The sequence below is a fragment of the Leptonotus elevatus genome, chromosome 19 (genome assembly GCF_054856555.1).
Source record: "Leptonotus elevatus isolate MCC_2025b chromosome 19, RoL_Lele_1.0, whole genome shotgun sequence".
NCBI lineage: Eukaryota > Metazoa > Chordata > Actinopteri > Syngnathiformes > Syngnathidae > Leptonotus > Leptonotus elevatus.
This window is the reverse complement of record NC_141257.1, coordinates 14,762,326-14,786,127: the sequence shown is the minus strand read 5'-3', so window position 1 is coordinate 14,786,127 and position 23,802 is coordinate 14,762,326. Positions and strand designations below refer to the sequence as shown.

The window sequence follows — 23,802 nt, the reverse complement described above, 5'->3', positions numbered from 1 at the left end:
CTTCCAGATTTAATCTTCAAGTCACAATTGTGCTGATGTGCTCCGGTGTGCAGGAGGGTATTAGGAGGATTTCATTGATACAAGTTGACTCAGGTGACCTTGTGCGGTACCTGGTCAAATGCTGCACAGCAATGCAGCAATGATCTGCACCCTGCTTATTCACTGACTGGATTAGTCATAGCTGCACTGCTGCTGAACCGTTTCTACAACCCAAAAAGCCCAGGAGCAAACACTTCCCCACTCACTTGTCGTTTTACCACAGTTAGAATCTGCACCAATCCACGCTTGATTGTGTTTATATTCTTTCATTGACATCATATAAAATAATTAGTGCAGAGTAACAGGTATTGTCCTGTGATTCTAATGATTCTAATTAAGAGCTTAATGCAGCTTTTGAGCTCTGCGTGGAAATCAAACTACATTGCAATGCAGCAAAAATTTTTTTAATGCAGAAAATATTTTAGAGAGTGGGGGCAATATCCCCAGAAAAAAAACTTGCAAATGACTTTATAAAGTGGCAAATTTTCGACAATAAAGTGGTAAATTTGCGAGAGAAAAACTTGTAAATTTGCGAGTTTATAAAGTGTCAAATTTGCTTATTAGAAACAAAAACTCAGAAACTTACGAGCAATACACGTTTCATAGCTATAGTCTAATGTGAGGATACGTTGGTGGTTAATGCGACACTGTATATAAAATAAAAAGGCAGGATGAGGACGGATTCATCCTCAATTTAAACTTTACTCATCCTACACGGCAGCTAGAGCGACAACACTTCCTGATCCCTTATCACCCGACTAAACACTAACCAATCAGAAGCGAGCAGACTTTAGGTAAATGCAAGTGAATGACGTAGAGCAGCAGCTTCGACACATTAACTTAGCTACTTGTACGAAAAAAATACCAAAATGTATGAATGTGTAAACAATAATTCTGGAAACATAAATGTACAAGTAAATATTGATTTTAATAAATTAACTTAAATGCTTGATCCTCAGGGTGTGCCACTTTATAAAGTTGCAAATTTACAAGTTTGGTTGAATATGGTTAAAGCAATTACTAATTCCTCCTATTTGAAAACCCGACCGAAAAGTATTGGCCACAAACATCCGAGTAGTACGTTACGTGTATTTCTCGTACGCTTCTGAGTTTTTTTCTCGCAGATTTGCCACTTTATAAAGTCTTTTTTTTTTTTGCCCCCTCCCTCTAAAAATATATATATTTATACGTGGCCCTAATACGCTGTTGTAATTAACATAATTCATTTCTGGAAGCAAAAAAAATGTGAACGCTGATTAATTAATGAACTAATAAAATCAAATTCAATTCAAAACATCGTCATTTAAAAAATGGAATCGTTGAAAATTTGCTAAATTGTGAAAACGAGTTGAGTCTTCTGGATTATTAAAAGCTGTTGTTTTTATGTTCTGTTACATCCAAATGTTTTTGTGAGTTGTAATTATGCACAAGTGGCAGAATGCTGGATGGGTGCTTTACAAGACATGTTTACAATAGCTACCAATTACTTAATTGCACTGTGCATTTAAGCAAACTATGAATGCCAAGTTTAAACTGTTTCAGAGTCAGTACACATTGTTTTTGAATTAATTAAACCTTTAAATAAATGTTGGTTGGGTTTACTAGATTAAAATAGATTAAAATTGTAATCGTCCTGAATGACTGAAAAAAAAATAGATTTTATTTTTTGGCTATATCGCCCAGCCCTAACTCTTTCAGTAAGGCCTGAAAAGTCTAAACTGAAGGATATTATTATTATTGCAATCTTGTATAAGTCACCTGAATATTTTTTTGTCCAGAATCAAAAAGCCAGCAGAACTGCTGAAGTGTATTCCCTATTTGGAATGTGAAAGATGCTGCTCGTTGTGATGAACCAACAGAGGTTTTGCAAGCTTTTTAAGGCTCATCGAGAAAGCTGTTCTGCAAGTACAGCCCACACATTGTGCTCTCATCAACACTTGCTCGTCAGGCACCCAACTGCAGAGACAAGATCCTTTCTTTTACATTGGGATTGTCCAACAATGCCGTAAAAGTGAAGCCGACGCAAAGCCACCTAGCTTGTTAACATAACAGCAGCTAAAATGCTGCAATATGATTTGCGATCATGCGTTTGGTTGCAGGAGCGAGACATCACCATCTGTATTTTAAATGACGCCCTCCACCCTTTTGATTATCCCGTTACACAGACACCGATATATTGTCGTCACTACTGCTGTTGCTGGCAGGGACAAGTCATGGGTGACAAATCAGGTTGATTATTCTATATAACTTAGAATTTTAACTAATTCACTCCAGCCATTTTCACTGAAGCAACCCCCTTTGCTCCCGGCAGTTTTACTGGATTTTGACTAATTTTGCTACGCCCACAGATTACTGTGTTCTATTGCTATAAAAACATACAACAACACAAAAGAAAGATAAGAGTCTCTTCTTTCATCAAAAAAGTATATTTGTATTGGTTTATGTTTTGCATAAATTAGCATTAGAATATAGCTAAGGTTCATCATTATTCACAAACCTGTTGAAAACACTGTCAAAAGGAACTTGTGTTAACATGACTCTGGGTGATCTCTTTTACTCTGCTGCCACCTGCTTGCCATTTTTTTTTAAATAATTACCATTGCTTTAAGCGACCTCTTCAGGTCAGAGGTTGCATCAAAACCTTCTGTATGCTCTAGAATAAAATAAAAACTAAAAACGTGAATACGTTTTTGGGACCATGACAATATTTAAAATAGAAAATTTGTATATGTTTTTGGGAGCAAACAAGTTAAAGGCAGATTTTTTTTGTAACTTACTATTTTTTTTACATATAGTGTTCACATGAATTTAAAAGTATTTTCTTATATTTATGAAAGACCTGATTTATTGTACTTTGAAACCAGTCAGAATATTTTTGATTTATATTTACAATTATTGAATCAGAATTATAAAAATATTTTTATCTCATCCTTGCTGATGCCAATGTTTGTGTAACACTTAAGTGATTATAATAATAAATAATTTAACCAGTTCCTCCGCAAAATTATTATTATTTTTTTTTTTATTTGAAAGTGAAGTGAATCTAATCAAGAAAAAAACTCTAAATCGAACTGCAGTCCTTCAAGAAAGAAGACTGATTATCTTCTGTGTTTAATCAAAATAAGACATTTGTGCACTTGCACAACATCAATCGCCCCCCCCCCCCTTTTTTTTTTTTATCACAAAGAATATGAAGTACAAAATAAACACCAATCACTGGTTAATAGTTTTTTTAATACACCGTAATGCAGACGTAAAATAAATCTGATTAGTCGATTAATTGATTGAATAATTGATAGAATAATCAATTCTAAAAATAATTGTTCACGACAGCACTAATTTTAGTAACTTCACTTTTTGACCTATAATTTGACCTTGAAATTGACCTTGTGGATCATGTGACCATAAATTCCTTCATGAGATGTAATCTCTCACATTCTCTCTAAAACATATCAAAGTTTCAGAGTAATACAAAGTATCCTAACCCCCATGATCTATCATTGAATAATTGAGGGTCTCTGTTGAACGGGAACGAGTCATGCCCCATTTTTTGTTTTAAACCGAAGATTGAAAAATGGAAAATGAGCCTTTATGTAATCTTCTATTATGTGTTTTTTTAACAAGTCTGGAAACAAAATACGACGGCAAATTGTTTCCCGTCAAGCTTTGATTTGAAGCTGGAAGACGACATTGCGCTGCTACTTCTTCTATGTCGTTACAGCAGAAGAAGAAGATCTCCAGGTCAAGACTCTGAATGCATCCTATGTTATACACCAATCAGCAGCTGTGCTTGAACTGTTTCCATCCGTACTGCCTGATGCGGAGTCCGTGGTACTGCAAAGTTGGTCTCATTTGCGAGCATATTGGTCGCAGTCTCGAGCCCTGATCAAGCACTTCAAGTATGTGTTCCTGTTTGGCTCACCAGGGTTCTGTTTGTAATGGTAAATGATGACTTGGCCTTCCACCATGGGATGTTTAAGTCAGATGATAAAAGCTTATCAACGACAAACAGCGTAACATTCAACCAATGCAAAATTAAAACCTGCTATTGAGTTGAACAAAGAAGAGGATATAGTACAGTGCTCCATCAAGTGTATTTCCAGTCTCCAATACTTCATAATTGTGTATTTTTAGTTCTTCCCATTCCATTATTGGTATTGCATGGAGGCAGCACCTGTCCATTGTCTAATTAACTGACTGTAGCTACACCTAGACCATACAGTACCACTGTGGAAGAATGGGGGGAAAAAAGTTGTACGGTGTGGATCAAAAAATGTGGTGTCCTTCACATATATTACTATCATATATTTCAATCGAACCACAAGCAAAATGACGAGATTATCAAGGAAGAAGCGAATTGACCTGACTGCTATAGCAAAGAGTAAAAACCGTCGAGAAATATATGAGAGTGTGGATATTTGAAAAGTTTTTGACAATGAATTTCTGGAGAAATTGCGAGGGAATGCTGGATAGCTGAATGCTAATATTTGAATGCATGTGGAATGCTTTATTATAACAATAATGTTAAATGGCATTGAAAAAAAATTATGTTTAAGCTGCTGAATTTTGGATCTGTGGCAAAAAAATTAAACTGCACACTCGCTTCTTCAAATACACTATTTGCACATGACGAAACATTTGCAAACAGAGTGCAGGAAATTCAAACCCAAATTCAGTCTGGAAAACTACTGTCAAAAGAGTTCCTATTGTGAACATAAAGTTGAAAGCTGAAAATATTTAATAATATAGAAAAACACTTCATGTCAAAAGACATTTAGTAAAATGGATGTTAAATTATTGGATTAAATTAATTCAGAAATTGAAAAAAAAAAGTGTTCCAAGTGGGAATCAAACCCTGACCTTCCACATGCCAGTCCTTTGCTGTAACGACTGCACAACTCTGGATATGGAATGGATATTGTATGTAATTGTATTGAGTAACCGAGTATGATACAAAGCTGAAAATATGGATTAATATTGAAAAAAGGTTCATGTCAAATGACTTTTAATGAAATGGATGTTAACTTGTTGTATAATGACTATTTCTGAAATTGGGGGAAAAAAAGTGTTCCAAGCAGGGTTTGAAATCACACATTAGTAGGCCTGGGCAACGCCAGGCGGATGTTTCACCAGTGTGCTAATAAACGTGTCTTGGTCACAACTATGGCTAATGGCGTAATTGGTTCCAGCATTCCCACAATGATAGGACTAGTATATTTCTGTGACAGAGACTCTCTGCGCTTTGCTTTTTAGCCAGTAGCGACGGGTACCCGGAAACATTTGTTTTTTGTTATGAACGTCCATGTGATACGACATGGCATGATTGGCTGATACAGCTGCATTCAAATTGAAATTCTCAATGGCAGCAAAACTAGTGGCCTACGGTCGGCCACCCACAAAAACTATTTGCAGAACCTTGCACACTGTGTGACAGTTCAGGGGACTTGAGTTCCGTTGCTCTGTGTACAGCTGAGTAATTATTTCGCAGAATAGGGCAGGGAAAATAGCTAAATATTATATTGCCGTAAAAAAATGAGTTCATACAATTCAGAAAGCAACCCTTCTAAACAAGAGAGGTGGCAGGGTAGAGGGAGAAAGTCAGATACAGTATATGTTTGTGTACGGCTGCAGATAACTAGAGTGTGTCCGTTCATTCCTGTATTGGAGGGAAAACGACAAATTAGCTTTGACATCCGGGTAACCCTGAACAAAGCCTTTCAATAGACGGGAGCACTCCCTTATAGTCCAGTTCTCAAGCAAGTACGGTCAACATCTGGATAAAAGTGCTTGAGTTGGCAAAAAAATAATTTAATAAATGAAAATGCCAATAACCATGATCCTTTGTCATCATCACTAATGCTAACCACACTGAATTGGACGGTTGGGTGCAAAGGTAGCTTTAAACAGCTACACTCAATGAAAGTTTATGTTCATATCATTTTTCCACATCAAAATGGCACGTATGTATTTATTAGGGCCCGACTGATATGCATTTTTTAGGCCAATGCCGATTTTTGGTAGAATTTTTATTTTTATTTTTTAAATATATATAGAATGCATAAAATTACGCACGAACTTTCGCTATTAAGATTCTCTGCTTTAAATGAAAAGTCAATTCATTTCAATGAAGTATACAAGGTTATTTTATAGATTTGTGTGTCAATAATAAAACCATTCTTACTTGTTTACTGCTGTAAAGAATGAGCCCTTTCTTTTACATATTTTTATCTTGCTTACTGCGCTAACCTGGGACCTTGGTGATTGTTTTTCTTGCCATGTCATGTGGAAATGTGTGTTAAGACAAAAAAATATAATTCCTTGGATGTTTTGCATCCTTGAATTTTGAGAAAAGAAAGTATTTGAATCCTTGAAATATCAACTGTAAATAAATATACTTGAAAGGATATTCGTTATTTGAAGGAAAAAAGTCGATGCTAACTTCCTGTATGCATTTGAATGGGATCCTCCCTTCGCTTTTAGCATTAGCGCTAGGCTAGCGATGTTCTAAAAAAACGAAGCATGTTTTGTATTTAATTATACAGTGGATGCAATTCTTAACGTCACGTGTAGTCTTACAGTTAACTCCAACTGCGGTGTCATTAAACAGTTTAAAGGATGCTTGGGGGACAACAAAATAACCAGAATAACATACGCTACACACTTGCCTAATGCTAATGCTACGCAAGCAAACTGGTGCATTCAGGGTACTTTCACAGCGTCAGAAACTTCTGTTTTCTTCGATCACGTTTTAAGGGGAAAACAATCGGTCAATTGTCCCAATTGGCCGATTGTTTTGGCCAATGTTTGCAGGCCAATAATCGGCAGCCGATTAATCGGTCGGGCCCTAGTATTTATCATATATTTCTAGAAGCAGCGGACATGACTGCTGAGATGAGAAGGTGCTTTGCCGGGTATAGACCTCAGGCTTCATCGATGCAACCACTGTAAGAGACTCTCTTGCTGCTATCTGGCCCATTAATTCAGACTCGTGCCTGGCTCAAAATCAGAAGAACATGTTCTAACACCCCCCTCCCTACACTACCCTTTGTCTCACCATATCTGTGTATCCAAATGACCAGAAAATGTCTGCTTTCCTCACTCTTTTTAACAATAGGCTATTGCAACTACCCAAAACACAGTTTTAGGCAGAAATAGACATTTGATTACAAATCATGAAAGGGGTCCACATAATTTGGATTATTTTACTAAATTATATATTTTTTTAAAGCATGTACTAGATTTGTCACTGTGAGCCTTATCTAAACTAAGGCACTCAGAGACTGCCAACAAACACCAAGCAACCACATCAAGAAAAACATTATATTTGTTGTTTGTGGTTATTAGAAGCAGGATCCTTTAAAAACGGACTTGCGCTAGTTCCAGCAGGACACCTGGGGGACATCCTTGCAGCTACTGGAACGCTGCCTGAAACAAACAGATCACTAGGCACCAAATGCGGTACATTTTCCGTTTGGGGTTAGCTACAGTAACACCAGTTTTGCATTCTGAGTATTGCTGACATATTTACTTTGGAAGTGGTGCACCTATACAAAGACATAAAGATTGCGCAACCTTGTGGTCAGAGGTAACCGACGCCTGACGTGTTTACACAAAACTGGCAAAATGCTGCCCTACCACAGTTTTGTCTGACCCGTTTTTACAGACATTTGGTCATTCCATTTCCTTCAATTATCACACTGCTGCTCGGACAATGTTCAATACATCTGCAGAAAACACACCAATTTGAAAACAAACAGCCAGTTGCAACAAGGTATGTGAACAACGACAACAAAGAAGAACAAGCGTCTGCTGATTTTACTTCTCAGTATGTGGCTGATGGCCATGCTAAGAAGACAATTTTTATTTCAAACGTGACTCAGGGCAGACAACTGCAGTAAAGTGAAAACTGTGGGGTACAACACAGCATCCCCAGCTAAGACACAACACATTTTCCTCTAATTCTTAAGACATCTTTCTTGTCTTGTTTTACTGGCAGCCCAAAACCCAAAGACGTGCAAAGGATGACACAAAACGGAACAGTTTTTGATATTTGATACTGTACTTCCTTATTGAGCCCAAAATGAAAATGAGAACAAAAAGGCACTCACACAGAGTAAGGAAATGAGTAAGTACTGGGTCTTTCCATTGGATTTGTTGACAATAAAACGCAGAACAATACACCATGCACAGTGCTACTAAACATGGCGGAAGGCAATATTTTTTCACCTACAAAGAACTAAGACTAGGACAGGAGTGTGGGCGTATGACGTTTTTTTAGAATACAGCAGATGGAAAACTAATCCAACATAATTACACTGTATGAAGAGTACAAGGAAAAAAACTCAGGCAACACCTCAAATCTTTTGAGAAACCTCAATGATCTCGTAGGTTAAAGTACATTTTGTCTTGTATGCATGAAAACTGTGGTTGTAGTGTTTTGCAATTATAATTGTCTTCTATTCAAACTAAATCTAGCAATAACTTTGGATGACTGGGGAACTATAATCACAATGAATCAAACAACTTCAGCTCTATTGTTGACTAAAAACGACAGAATTACCCAACAATTTGCTTATCACAAACATTTTACGAACAGTAGATTTGGTGAACTAAAACATTTGCACACAATAATCAATAATCGCAGAAATATGTACTTTCAATTTGCCACCTCAAGATTTTACAGCACTGTGAGAGAAAGGCGAACCTGTTAGTTACCTGCTAGGGAACTAACTAGCTAGCATCAGGGACCAAAGCAAGGCTTGGCAAGGTTTTTACTTACTGGACTTGGATTTGCCACCTCTGATATTATTAGGGTTAAAAAAAAAAAAGTAGATCTGTGACACGTCTCTGAAACTCAATCAAACCTAAATGAGAACAATTTAATTTAATCCCCCCCCCCCCCAAAAAAAACCAAAAAAACAAAAAAACATGTAGTAGAAAACATAATGTAGCTAACTTGTGCTAGTCATGGATGGGCTACCTACTTCTAGTACAGAATCTAGTTATCAAAGATAGTAAACGGTTTTAATGTGTTAACTTTTTTTTTTAAAGCAGAAGTGGCAAATCCTGGTCCATAAAGTAAAAACCCTGCCACCGTTTGGCTTTAGCCCCAGGTGCTAGCTAGCTCCCATGGCGCTCGTTTACCTGCTATGGAGCTAGTTAGCACCTGGGGCTAAAGCCAAACTGTGGCAAGGTTTTTACTTTATGGACCTGGATTTGCCACTTCTGATATTAAGGTAAAAAAAAGTAGATTTGTGACATGTCTCTAAAACTCAATCAAAGCTAATTGAGAACAATGGTGAACTTGTTTTAATGTGACATTAGTTGAACAGTACATTAAGATGATAGCAGTTTGTCACCTGAAGTGATTTCCCCCCTTTTTTCCCTATAGGGAAATATTTTGAAATTGGAACAAATAACATAGCAGACTGCATTACGACTAGCTTGTAGTATTCATAATTACAACAATGACATGGCACTACAAAAGAGTCACATGACATCATATACTAATAGATTGTGTAATATAACACAAAATTATTTAAATAGTGCAAAAAACAGAGATGCCAAGGGACCCTGAGCTGGGAAGAGGAAGAGGAAAAGACTCCATCATTGAGAATACTACAATTCATTCACTCTTCTCAACAGCAGGAACTATTCATTCATACAGACCAACTATCACGGTGTGAGCAAAAGGGCTGAGTTTATCAAGTTCTGGTAGCTTCTATTTCGGGACCAAAGGTTGTGGGACTGCTTTAAATTGATAAGGAAGTGACAATTTGTCAAGGGGAACCCTGATGTTCAGAAAGAGCAGCTGGTAGGAAATGATAGTATGCTATTTTCTAAAACGGCGCAATGGGGTACACGAGAGTGACAAAGCAATGACAATCACCTTATAGATGTCAACTCAGTTTTTCTGACTTATATTAGCTATGATAGGCCAATCTTGTAAAAACTGTGTGTTTGCAATACACAAAGACACTGACTCACATGTGGCCTATATGCTCTCAACGTGCATTTTTGCTGCAAAAATAAAGTTAGAAAGTTTACAAAAGTGATCTTTATATTGTTTAAGCAGCTACGTGACTGGGGTAAATGTTGGGGAGCAGCAGCAAAGGTGAAGTAATAGCTGCATTAAAGTGCACAATAATGGGCAGACTACATTTAATATTGATTCCATTTTGGTCTCTAAAGCCACATCTACCTTAGTTTATCCGCCACTCTGGGAACAAATCAGCCCCTCGGCCCGGATCATTCATCGCTTGCCCCCTTACAGTAAGATCTTGGTTACGCTGTCAGGCGCCAGGCAGCCATTTAGGTGCATATGAACCCAGTTGAGTCTCCACGTAAATGGCTGATACATTTCGTATTCCCCCCCACCCTTCCTAATTGCTGAGAGCCATCAGCAGCCGCCGGCCTCCTCCCCAGCGCGTTTAATCCACCACTTCAAGCTGCTTTACCTCCATAAAACCATTCTAACGCCTCACATCATCCCGGTGCTCTTTAAACGAGCATTAAGAAGTATTTGCAGGATCCGGGCTCCGGTTAACCCCAAGAGACTTCGCATCAAACAATGAAGAGGACTGGAGGCATTCGGTTTCTATCACAAAGCAATCAACATCTCTCTCAAAACACTTTGGATTTTTTTGTGGCGGTGTTAAAACGTAAACCATCCACAAGCTACGTTTCAGCTCATAAGCAAGACATTTGAATAAACAACGGTTCGAGACGACGGCTGCCGCACGTCAGTGTCAAGCCGCATCAATTAATAGCAAAGCAAAGCCGCTCTATTGTCTATCAGCATAAGCACCGGTAGCACAACGACATAACAACAAGCCGTCTTGCCGCCGCACCAATTCCGCCGTTGTCATTTCAAAACACCTCCTGCTCGGAGCCCAGGCCGCGTTCGCATCCTCGGTCTCACCTGCGTCTTGCTTTCGCCTCAGTGTGCACCGTCTCCGGGTTCGCGGTCCCGTCCTGACGCGCTGCTGCGGATACTCACCACCAGTCCCCGGCACCGGCAGGCGGCACTGAGCCGATGATTGGGCCTAGCAGACGATCGCCCCCACCGTGCATCCCGAGAGACAGCTCATTGGTCAGCTCCTCACGCCGTGCGGCCCAGACAGGCGTCTGACTGGTCGGGTTTTTGTGAGGTTGGCTCTGGCACAGAGCTGATTGGTTGTCTGGCGCGTGTCGGTGGCGGCTTCCGGACATGTGATTGGTTATTAATTTCCGGTGGAGTCAGTGAATCCACTGATTGGTTGATAGTAATGTTGTCGTCTGCGTCTGAACCGAGAGCTATGATAAATTAAGGAGCGAATAACAGTACGTACTATTCATTGTCGGAATCGGATTTGATTATTTTATGTATTTTCATATTTACTTCACCTTCTTAATTTAAACCTACCGTGTTGAGTAGTTACAGCGATGAGCGGCATATGTTGAAATAATAATAATTTATTTTTATTTTTTCCTCAAATGAACGTATGTGCATGACAATGACCCAAGAAAGAACACGCTTACTTATATGGCAGCAGTGAAGATGGATGACAACACCGTTACCGCTATCCAAATTAATGTACAGCATTATTTTCCCGTTGTCTCGCACAACTTGACAATTAACGTCTTTGGAAAACATATACTGTTACTGTAATTCCCTTTCCTTATTTTCGTATGCAGCGTGAATGATAATTTAACTTAACATGACGTACATAATGTGCCCAACAGAATGCAAAACCAACTAAGTGCCTGTGGACTTCCTGACCTACTTTGCACATTGGAATATTTAATTATTTATAATGAATTTATTGACAGAGTGGTAATACGTATCAGTAGTCTCGCGTTCGACTGTCTCCAGGATCAACAAACTACGAATATATTGCTATAATAACGGCAGAATAAAATACACATGCCTCGTTTGTCAGCTTGGAGTGAAGAAACTTTACATGCACTGCAACAAAAGGAACACTGTTTATATGAGGAAAGCGACACCAAGTGGACAAAAATAATACTTTTATCAAACAGTAACATGTGTACAACAGTTTGATAGCTTTGAACTCAACATTTGATACATTCAATTTCATAACCTCTGTATAGATATTTAAAAAAAGAAAGCTGATCCTTTAGTTTGGTCACCTCTGGGCCTATAATATCCATACACAGTATATCCATATATACACAGACACACTATATATATATATATATATATATATATATACATACACATATATACAACAGCAAAATAAAAACTACACAGACAGTAAGGATCATACGGAAGCGCATTCACTTGGGGGAAAAAACTTTTTTTTTAATGTTCTGTCAAATGTTTTTAAAAAACTGTAAAAAAAAATAATATTCAGAAAACAGGGAAAGATTATATACAGGAAAAACAGAAAATAAAAATAATCAGAATTTTTTTTCCACAAAACACAAAAATACTTTTTTTTTTAAAGCGCCCCCACCAAATTAATCTTTTTTTTTTTTTTTTTACATGTCGACACAAACAGTTCTATAACACAAGGCCAAAAACTTTCTGTACACCTACCAACGGCAGTTTACATTTACAAAATGCTTGTCTTACAAACAACATCAATAACTGTACAATAAACAAAACAATACAACGTGAAGCCTTTGGTGTTATTGTGTCTTTTCCACAAACAACTTTCTTTAGGCCTCTGGTTGGGTAAAGCTGCCCTATAGTTCAATGTGACTTTTTTCTAACTTGATTTTATAAAGTTCCAAGGTGGAGAAGTTCAGCAGACAACAGTTGAATGGCTAAGGTTATTCTTTGAACCAAGCTTTAACCAGGGTTCCCCAAAATGGGAGGTCTCAAGCTTAGCTCCTTGATCACAGCTGCCATTGGTGAATGCAGGGGCACCAAGTCGGGACCCACTTTGCGTTCCTTGTTGCATGCAGCGCTGTCGTCCAAGTCTAGGTCGCTGCTCATCCTCAACTTATGGTTTTTCTCGCACTTATGAGCAAAGATCTTCAATTTGAACAATTTCCGCCCAGTGTTGCCTGAGAGACACAGCACACACGTTGACACTGCTTGTTAATAACCATAAAGAAGAAAACAAAAGCAACAGCCAATATGATGTGACGCTATTTTAGCCTGATCCTTTAGGCGATATATATATATATATATATATATATATATTAGGGGTGTGAATTGCCTAGTACCTGGCGATTCGATTTGTATCACGATTCATAGGTCACGATTCGATTCGATTAATCTCGATACGAATCTATAAATTGATTATTGCAATTTTTTTTAAACTCATATTTAGAAAATACTTATCAGTAAACTTGTACATGTACACTGTAAGATTTGTATGAAAATTTATTTATTTATCTAAAAATTCTGGCTTATAACTGAGCCACTGCATTTAACAAACAGGTTGCAGTCTGTTTCATTTTTGAACAGCACTAAAATATAACATTCTTCCATGCTTGATGTGTGAATCCTAACCCTAAGTAAGACGTTTTGTTGAATATTCCCATTAAAAAAATGATGTTTAAAAATGTATTCGGCCGCATATCGAATCGATTCGAGAATTGCGCGCTGTAATATTGCGATATATTGCCGAATCGATTTTTTTCTAACACCCCTAATAAAATAAATAAATATAAATAAAATATATATATAATATCACCTAATTGTGAAAAATTAATGAATTAATTTAACAAATCCAGCATTATAAATATCTCCAATTATTTAACAGTGCATTAAGCTAATTAAAGGTGTAGAACAGTAAAACGTCCAAATTGATGCCTGGTGATGTTTTAATTATGAGTACATACATTAGTACAGTACCTAATTTCAATAGGATTTAATGAAAGTTAATGAAAAACAACTGTCGTAATCCTAATGTTTTAAGTGGCATTTGTGCTTGTTGTAAACATATAAATAATAAATAAAAAGTATTGAGCTACAATGTACATACATTTGCATCAAGTAAAAATTTCTGGTTATAGAGATAGATATAATACTTTTTCTATTTGTTTCCAGAAAGCATTTAAGGATTTATTTGATATTCTCTATCCAGCTCTAATCTTTCTTTTGGTAGGTTCCATGTTTTTATAGCAATAGAACACAATATTGTTGTGGGCCTTGCAAAATCAGTCAAAATCCAGTAAAACAGCCGGGAGCGAAGGGGGTTGCTTCACCAAAAATGTCTGGGAGTGAATGAGTTAAGGAACAGTGTACTAGTACTGTACATGGACATTAAGTTGGACGTCAAAGAGACTGAATAAATACTCAAAATGCTTTCTACAGTATCACTTTTGGTGCATTACGCTTTGGAGGTTCCAATGTACTGTTGCTGGACTTATTTATTTTCATCATGTTGAAAATGACTTACCATTGTGGTTGGAGATGCCCTCAATATCTGTGGAGCAGAGAGACTGTGCAGTGTTGGGTACAGAGCGGGCCCCCAGGCCCTCTGTGGCCGCGGAACTGCCAGCGGACTTCGCCTGGCACACGTCGGGCTTGTCGCTGCAGCGCTCTGGAACCTGCGCAATCTGGCCGTGGTGCACCGAGTAGGAGGTGAAGAGATTCTTTGTGTGAGACCAAGTCTTGTCACTTGTATGTTAATAGAGTGTCTTACCTTGGCACTGTCCACTGTGTCCTGGGATGTGTTTGAGGTCAGAGAGCTTGAGTCTGGTTCACTGCTGCTTTCACTTCGACTGTCACAATCCTCTCCAACACTAAGACACAACAGCGCATTGTCAAATTTTGGTTTGAAATGTGCAAGTCATAAGTAGTTCTCAATTACTTGTCTTATTGTGTTGTATTGTAAAATGAGTTGAGTTCACTGCCACCATACAGTTTTCTGAGTTACCTTAGGTCCTTATGGTGCTTAGCTGTGCTAGTTTTGGAAATACGGAAGTGTTCCTCGAGTTCCCCCCTCCGGTGCATGGAGGGCGCCTGGATCACCGTCCTGAGATGCTGGATCCAGTTCTCCTTGCTCTGCACGTTGGATGCCTGTTGATTAGGATGACAGTCAAATGTTAAGACCATACATATGGAAGTCAACTGCTTTTTGACAAATGTTGTTTCACTCAGTTTTTCCCAAAAGTCAGCTGGAGTTTTAGTTTATATGTGATATTCTCCAGTAGTTTGTTACAAAAATAGATGTTTTACTTTTATTTATGCTTACAAAATTTATATTCAGAGAATAACACACGTTAACCAAGCAGAAGAAATTAGCAACCTGGACTCAAATAGCCAGCATAGATAGGGTCCACGTTTGGTTAACAAAAACATGTCAACCTTAAACATTTCTTGAAAATAATATGTTATATGTGACCTCACGGCGTTTAAACCAACAGCATTAGGTAACTCAGTTTTTTTCATAAACGGACTAATCTAACTAATTATTCTCCCCATATTTGAAACACCGTTATTGTTAATGTATGAGAAATGCGTTGCGTTACAATTTATTTGTTAGTTTCAAGGCTCGAAGTAAGCTTACATGACAGTGTACGGTGGCTGGCTCTGAAAATGACATTTGCGCACAGTTAGAGGCACTGTAGTTGTCGGACCTCGTCACAATAAAAGTGCCTTGACAGCTGAAATGTGTAGTGACTTGACGGTCCTTCTTCCTTCTGTACCTTAAGGCTTAGCATATTTTAGCATTTTAGCAAAGAGTCCACGTCCTCGCCTGGAACTGGTTTGACAACTTTGACAAGAGTGACATTAATAAAAAAAACTGTAGAAATTTGCTGAAAAACGGCCGCCATGAGGAGTGATTTGTTGACAATTCTGTTCCACCAAGAGCCATATTGTGACTCCAAAAGCACCACAACAGCAATAAAGATACCGTTAAGTCATAGCGACACGCTCGCCAAGTAGCACCAACAATTGTATTGCTCTTACTTCACGAATGCTAAACATGTGAAACATGTTGAAAGAAATATGCTCACACACATGGAGGCGATGGAGTGACATTTGTATGTGAATGATGCATGTTAAGCCTAGAGTTGGGCAGTTTTCTGACGTAAATCAATCATTAAACATGTCTTTAAATGTGTACAATTATAAACTGAAGATATATCACCATATTGAAAGTGTACAAAAGTATGTTTTTCAGAATGATCAAGTGGAAGCTGATGATTTTGAGGAGAAAATGGAGTAGTAGTTATGGCAATGATTTTGGCAATGATAGCATTAAGCAATGTATATTTTAATAGCATTGGCAATTTGTTTTGTCTATTTTTGATTATTTTAGCCAGCAACAATCAAAAAATGCTCGCGAAATCCTGGAGGGACTGGCTAGGACTGTGTACAAAATACCTATAGATGACATATGTGCCACAAATCACCATATCATCCAGTATTTATTTTATTTTTATTATTATTCTGATTTCTGTAGTAACTGGCAGTGGTAGAACATACATCACCACTCCAAATTTAATGAATTATTATTATTGTTATTATTATATGATATGTCATATTATGGAGTGAGGCATTTGTGTGACATACTCACAAAAATAAATGAAAACACCCTATATAGCCTGGACGTAATTTGAATTCCTTGTATAAAAATAGAATGATAATAATCATAATAATATGAATACAATTTAAAAAAAAATCCTAATTCTTATATATAATTATTATTTTTTTAAGTAGTGAAAATTGTTACTTTGCCTGGTAACGAGTTACTTTTATTATGAAGTTGTCATGTTTTGGGTTCTGTTTTCCTTGTGTGTCTCCCTTGGTCTTGTTTAAGTGTGATCCTGCCCTTCCTCGTGTGATCCAATCAGTGCCCTCAGCCACTTGTGTCTTGCCCCAGGTGTGTCTTGTTGTGTCGTTAGTCTGTGTATTTAGTCTGCTGTCTCCCCTCTGTCTGTGTCGGTTCATTGTTGTATTTCCCCCTGTGATGCTGCCCGTTTTTGCCTTGGATTTCCCCCCCCATGTCATGCTGCCCGTTTTGCCTTGTTGTTTTCTCCATGTTATGTTTTTCCGTGCAATTTAGATCTCGCCTTTTGTTTTGTAGAAATTAAAATCCCTTTTTTGATCGAACCTCTGCCTCCTTGCCCTGTCTTCCCGCATTTGGGTCCTCAAGCTCCCCCTTCTTGACAGAAGTAATTCGATTACTAACTCAGTTACTTTTTAAGCAAGTAATAAGTAACTATAACTAATTACTTTTTTAAAGTAATGTTCTCAATACTCGACTTCACTAGTCTAAACATGAAATTCTGATTAATATTAGAATAGTGGAATATGAGTTATGCAGCCGTTTTTATCCATCCCAGGGGATGGCCATTTTGCCACTAGCTGTCGAGTGAAGATGACATCACAGTTGCTCAGGCTCAGGAAACGACCAATCACAGCTCACTTGTTTTCTGAAGCTAAGCTGTGATTGGTTGTTACCTGAGACCTTTTGCCACTTGACAGTAAGTGGCTAAATGGCCGCCTTCTGATACTGAGAAAAACTGCTGGATTGGGCTGCTTATTATATTCCACTAACGCAATATTAACCAGAATACCATATTTAGACTAGTGGGGCTGCATCAAACATATTATTGTCAAGAATTTATTTTTGGGTTGACTTCCTCTTTTCCCCCACACTGTGTGGAAATCCCACATGGGTGAAATCTTAGCTGTATCTTAGAGCACCTAACCTTAAGAAAAATGATGTCCGACGTCGACGAGCGTCTCAACCAAATGGCAAACTTGCATGGGTCTCCCTCAGTGTCTTCTTTCAACCCTAACATGGAGGTCTGGTGAGAAAACGGATTGACAGTCTTTAATGGGAATGTTGCATAGATGGAAAGTGTGTTAAATCAGACTCACAAAGATTTTGCTCTTGTAGAAGTATTTGCTCCCGCCTTTGGAATGTTTGACCTTGCTGAAGACGAGGGACCTCTCGAAGAGGAAGAGGTGCCTCTTTTTCACTTTTCTCGTGTGGCTCAGTGGCTTTGCACTCCACATTTGGATGGAATCATAGTGGATCAGCTCGCCCTGCGACTCAATGTCCTTATCAAAATCTGAGTGAGGAACAAAGGGAATGTCAACAAATTACATCTCAACAATGAATGAATTGTGGTCTTTCTGTCCGTGTTCTGTCACCTTGCAGCATGGAGAGATGCATGGCGTTGTTGGCTCTCTTGGGAATGCTGAGCATCACGTCCAGAGCGTCCTTGACCTCACTTTCGTCTTCTTCATAGCAGCTTAGCAGCTCCTGAAAAAAAAAAAATTGTCAACTATAACACCCATTATTCGTTGTTCCCACAGAGCAGAGAGAATTCATAGTATTGTTGTACTGTATACTCTGTGTATGTTGCTGCCCCAGTTCTCTGAAAGTTTACAATTACTGTAACATCCATGCTAATTTCTGTTTATGGTGTTTCAAATTACATGTTAGCAGACTTTTATTAGTCATGCTTATGTTTCAGTATACAAAGTTTTAATTCCTTTGTTTTATGTGTCGCTTTGTTTCTTATTTGGAAATATGCAAACAAGTCTTCTTTTTGTTTACGTGAATATAAATATCTGTTCTGAATTTGACACCACAGGGAAGGGGGTCGTTCATGACACTGCCAAATTTAAACGCAGATTTTTTTTCCCCAAGAATAGAACAGGGATGTCCAGATCAAGATTTATTTGGCTGATACGATCTCTTTGTTGCAGCAATTGGATGTCGCTGTTCGACTAATGTTTTGTTGTAGTGAAAAGTAATCATAGCAGACATGTTGGTGTTATGATTTATGGCAGCCATAAAGCGCGTCAACACCGCAAAAACGTGCAAATCGATTGGACCGATCACATGACTGAATCCGAAAAAGAGCCGGATCAGGACATGCCCTGTATATAAAATGAGGCTTCAATATCATGAAAAGTCTCTGTCTTCTCTGTGGTTAAAATATATCTCTCCTCTGAGTCATTGCTATGCTTTCCACACTATGGAGAAAGGCATTAGCCACCAGCTAGCCCATGAGCTAACGGCCTTGGACCTGCTAATTTATAACTAAATAACTTGCAGCTGTGCCAGAAAATAACTGATGCGAACGGAGAAATGAAGTTCTTATATAGTGTATGGATGCTCGAGGCCGTAATGTGTCATTGAGTGCCATTTTAGTCAAGTAAAAAAAAAAAAGAAGTAAAACCTAAATGCTAAAAAACAGGATCTCCCTCTTTTTCAGCAATTATTTTAAATACATATTTAATGTACAAAGAAACAAATTTGTGAATTTACTTTACAGGGTCTTTAAAGGGGAAGTCAACTCAAAAATTGTCTTTACAATAATATATTGCATGTGGCCCCCTTACTCTAACCACAGAATTCTGATTACTAATGCGTTTGTGGAATTAAAGCTGCATTAAGCAAGTTTAAATGTTAAAATTACAGATTTTTACACATCGATATGCAGAAGCAATGCCCTGATGTGTAGAGCAAGCCCTAACGTGTTTACAACAACTGCGTCAATAAGCTTATAAAGCTCTTCTAAATAGAGGCATTCGGGCAAAAACGCTAACAATGTAACGTCATGCGCGCTCCCATCTCTTGGTAGAATTTTTGACTCTTTTTTTTTTTCACTTCCGCATTGTTGTTTTAATTTCTTTTTTTGCTCAAAAAACTAAATCACATAAAAATAAAAGTTTCAACTTCTGCACCATAACGCGTAGATTAGACGAAGTAGTGCTCACCGTGAGACACTTGGGATAAACAACACGACTGCAAGTGCAAGCTTTTACATTGATGAGTGGAATCTTCCGGGAGTAAAAAAAAGGACATGTTCGAGCACAGCTGGAACTCTGGCACGGATCCCCCAAAAAAGAAGAAAGGAGTTTTATCCAGCGCGACAAAACGAGCCAAAATATAGTCTGATAGGCGCAGACAGAGGATTCGTGTAAACGTCGGAGCACTGACAGTGACAGTTGGCTTCCTTTCTACTGAGAAGGTAAGATATGATAACAACTATACGTCAACGTAAGATGTAAACAATAATGATGACAAATGAAGGTGGAAATCAAAAGCTAATACTGCTTATGAACATTGTAAATGTGATCTAGAGGACATGATCTGTGTATGGCTGATACATACCGGTAAGTGTTCCTGTCTGCATTCTGATGTCCCAAGTGTTAGTGTACGCATTGCACGTCTGGCGGGGGAGAAAGGACTCATAGCTACACGTTTTTGTTAGCTCGTGTGCTAATTTGGCTCGCTGGTTAGTTTCTTGTTTCCGGCGTTGGCCGCGGCCAACAAGCTACTACTAGCCGGTTGTGTGAAAACAAATAAAAAGGGGAGATTACCAAGATTACCAATCATGAATCGGTCTAAACATAGTATTCTCCGTGACAAATTGGGATTCACGGAATAATAATAATAAGAAGAAGAATTTACCTTTAGCAGGAGTTGATACTTTGTGATTCTCTGCACAGGCTTAATCAAGAAGGAGCTGATTGAGTGGACCAGTTGGTGCCTCTTCTGAATGTTCTGTTAACACATCAGAAAGAGAGAGAAAATAATGTAAGACAAGGTAATACAATAATCTTGTGATTATCCTTGATATTTATTCAACTTACACTGAAATAGTTTACAGCACGCTGCTCCAGAATGAGCTGAGAGGAGTCCGGTTGGTTCTTGCAATAATCCACATACATCTGGAACTTTTCAGCCTACAAAAATTAAAATTAAAAAAATTATTGAGGTTCTTTTTGGGTCATTCATCAGTTTGATTATTGAGTAGGTGATACATACCCATGTGACAAAGCAATGGCAAACATCTTCAGGCAATTCAGATTTCCCCAGCTCTTTGAGAAAGATGCTGAAGGAAGAGAGAAAATTGATACATTTCAAAAAGTGGGTGTACAGTTGCAGTCAAACGTTTGCACACGCTTTTTCATTCAATAACATGAGCAAACCTTGATTATTGGTCTTTGGTAATGTGAGGCAGGCAATATGTAAAGTGTTAATTGAGTGTGAGAAGCTGTATTATTTTGTTTGGTCCACTCTGTGTAAAGAGCTAATTGAACACTAGGAGGAGCTATAACAACATCATAATGGCTCATTTTGGTTTGTTTTCTTTCTTCTTCTTTATTTTTTTTTATTTTTTATTTTTAGTTACGTAGACAAAGCTCCTCTGGGGTAAAAAAAAATAAAGAGAAAAAAAAGTGTAATTGCTAATGCTTACTTATGGTGGAATTCATAAAGATCTTGCAAGTTCCCAAAGATGACATGCTGCTTATTGAGGATTCCTGGAGGTATCTCCGCCACCCCGCTGGTCATCTCTGACAGGTAAATCTGCATGAAGTCACACAAAAGTTCATTGTGCTTTTTTTAGTTAGTTAGAGTTAAAAAAAGAATGTTAACAGAAGTGAAACTCACATCAATGCATTCCCGCAGGTTTTGCACGTAGCTCTTCTCCGTCTCAATCAGCTCTGCAATGATGAACCTATACAAAAACATTAAACAAGGCACGATTCTGTTTGTTATTGAGCTGCCAAGCAAATGAGATGCTTAGGAAGGCACTTGAAATCTTGCAAATGTATTTTGCATTGACGTCTTCTTGTAAGCCAGCCAATGGCTAATAACTAAACCACAATCTACTTTAGTTTAATTCAGTAAAGCCACCCCTTGTGTGTTGAACTGTATTTTCAATTTCACAAATAGTATAATGAATCACTTACACTTTTTTGCATGCAGACTTTCTTTTCTTCTCGTCGACATTATGGGTGTTATCTCTCACCTTGACGTCTGACCCCGAAGCTGTGGCAGGAATTATATCCGGTTGGAGATCCTTACTCTGAAAAATGAGAGACAGAAAGTACTGCATATTACTGCATATACTTACTGGAAATTTAGGTAAAGGAATCTGTTGACCTAAGCAAGTTTTTTAGTACTTGTACTTTAATTTGGCTTTGACATTGACTTAAAAAAAGCAAGGCAATTGGATTTGCAACTTTTTTCTTATCCATCCATCCATCCATTTTCTGTACCGCTTGTCCTCACAAGGGTCGCGGGGGTTGCTGGAGCCTATTCCAGCTGGCTTCGGGCAGTAGGCGGGGTACACCCTGAACTGGTTGCCAGCCAATCGCAGGGCACACAGAGACGAACAACCATACTCACAATCACACCTATGGACAATTTGGAGTGTCCAATTCACTTGCCATGCATGTTTTTGGAATGTGGGAGGAAACCGGAGTACCCGGAGAAAACCCACGCAAGCACGGGGAGAACATGCAAACTCCACCCAGGAAGGCCGAAGCCAACTTTTTTCTTATGTTATGTACAATTTGAGTTATGTACAATTTACAGTGTCTGAAAGTAGTTGGTAACATAGTCAAATTAGACTTACAGCCTGGCTAGCGTCGGACGAGGTACTAAAGGATTTCTCCATGTTGCGGCTGTACTTGTCCATTCGCAGGGAAAAGTCCTGGTAGCAATTGTCCATTTCTGTCGCCCATTTCTTGAACTCACATTCGTGACGGTGACCTTTGCCGCAGTGTTCGTCCGCCTGTTGGATGAGCAGCTTCACACACTCCTCTATTTCCTGCAGATGAGTGAGTAAAAGTATGTATGCATGCTCGTATTATTTGTGTTGGAAATTGCTCCACAGAAAAGTTTCTAGACAGGAAAATAGTTGACTAATATTAACAATATGTGAATTTAAAACTAAAACCAAAAGAAAAAAGAAAAACTAATTGTCATTTGTAATATTGTCATATTTTTATTGTTTAATAAAACTAGGCATGTCCTGGTCACACCTTTTTGGCACCTTGAAAAAATAATCACATCTTGAATCACAATCGCAATATTTCATTATGTTCACAATTAGATTATGTTTAAGAAATCATTCACCCCTAGCTTCCATCCAAATGCCAAGACAAGAGTGTGACGCACAACCCACCTTGGCAATGATGTGGAAGTCCTCGCACTCTTTTAACAGGTCCTGCCTGCTGTCGTAGATGGCAGAGCCAGTAGAGCAGTGTGTGGACAGGTAAATCTCCTCCTTGTCCTGAATGGTCCCAAGCAGCTAAAAACAAACAAACAGATGTGTGATGTTTTTGATTGAGTTTCACGGCCAGGAAGTCAGATATAATGTTTTCTAACTCTTTCACCTTTTTGGCATGGCATACAAATGCCACATAATTCTGGCACTGCTCCAAACTCTCCATCTTCATGTTCCAGAAGTGCAGGACTCGGTCCTCTCTCTCCAGCAGGCCATCAAGGATTTCTGTGACAATAAAATAACACTCACACATTAGGGTAACTGAGATGATGAAAAGATTATTTGATTAAAACTGTATTTTACAATTTTCTAGTGGTGCTCTGAGTAATTTTTCAAGGACAATTTGTGCTCAATTAAAGACACTGATTATTTGTACAAGTATCACATTTTCTTATGCTAGCATTTGGTTATGGCTCAAATTTGGCAAATACATCTAATTATTTTGTCCATACTGACTTTTAACTTGTTGCTTCGGTGAGTCGACGTGACTCTGCATTCCCAACTTGACACGGTTCCTTTCCCTGTACTTAAAGAAGATATCCGCGATTCTCCTGGACATACTGCACGCCTGAGTGACAAAAATGACAAACACTTAAGTTAAGAGGTATAACAATGTTTGTATTTTCCAGTGTGTCATTTTAACCTTGAGCAAGACTTCCTTCTGCTCCAAGTGTTTACTGATCCTGAGGGTCAGATCCGCCTCACATTTGGGGTCGAGATTGTCCACTCCTCCACACCAGTCCTCCTCTTGCATGTAGTCCTGCTCCAGGTAGTCCAAAGAATGGCACACCTGCAAGGGAGAAATGAAGT

General features: G+C 38.3%; 2 protein-coding genes across 6 annotated transcripts in view; both read right to left on the bottom strand.

The window, feature by feature from the left end:
• Positions 1 to 11,105, bottom strand: part of gatad2b (GATA zinc finger domain containing 2B) — an 81,138-nt gene extending 70,033 nt beyond the window's left edge. Inside the window, exon 1 of the mRNA XM_086062757.1 lies at positions 10,961 to 11,105. The gene's annotated coding sequence lies outside the window, so the exon portion shown is untranslated. The remainder of the gene's footprint in view (positions 1 to 10,960) is intronic.
• A 1,020-nt stretch (positions 11,106 to 12,125) lies between these two features.
• LOC147158110 (triple functional domain protein-like) overlaps positions 12,126 to 23,802 on the bottom strand; it is a 31,388-nt gene continuing 19,711 nt past the window's right edge. For all 5 annotated transcript variants that reach the window (XM_086062763.1, XM_086062764.1, XM_086062766.1 and 2 more), the window contains 18 exons: positions 23,636 to 23,782; positions 23,449 to 23,560; positions 23,102 to 23,217; positions 22,891 to 23,016; positions 22,339 to 22,533; positions 21,671 to 21,786; positions 21,369 to 21,435; positions 21,175 to 21,284; positions 20,742 to 20,808; positions 20,567 to 20,659; positions 20,385 to 20,477; positions 18,110 to 18,221; positions 17,834 to 18,027; positions 17,662 to 17,760; positions 14,877 to 15,019; positions 14,643 to 14,742; positions 14,397 to 14,556; positions 12,126 to 13,053 (listed from right to left, as the gene is read on the bottom strand). In XM_086062763.1, coding sequence (XP_085918889.1) covers positions 12,836 to 13,053; positions 14,397 to 14,556; positions 14,643 to 14,742; positions 14,877 to 15,019; positions 17,662 to 17,760; positions 17,834 to 18,027; positions 18,110 to 18,221; positions 20,385 to 20,477; positions 20,567 to 20,659; positions 20,742 to 20,808; positions 21,175 to 21,284; positions 21,369 to 21,435; positions 21,671 to 21,786; positions 22,339 to 22,533; positions 22,891 to 23,016; positions 23,102 to 23,217; positions 23,449 to 23,560; positions 23,636 to 23,782 — 2,268 coding nt within the window. In that variant the 3' untranslated portion in view covers positions 12,126 to 12,835. The remainder of the gene's footprint in view (positions 13,054 to 14,396; positions 14,557 to 14,642; positions 14,743 to 14,876; positions 15,020 to 17,661; positions 17,761 to 17,833; positions 18,028 to 18,109; positions 18,222 to 20,384; positions 20,478 to 20,566; positions 20,660 to 20,741; positions 20,809 to 21,174; positions 21,285 to 21,368; positions 21,436 to 21,670; positions 21,787 to 22,338; positions 22,534 to 22,890; positions 23,017 to 23,101; positions 23,218 to 23,448; positions 23,561 to 23,635; positions 23,783 to 23,802) is intronic.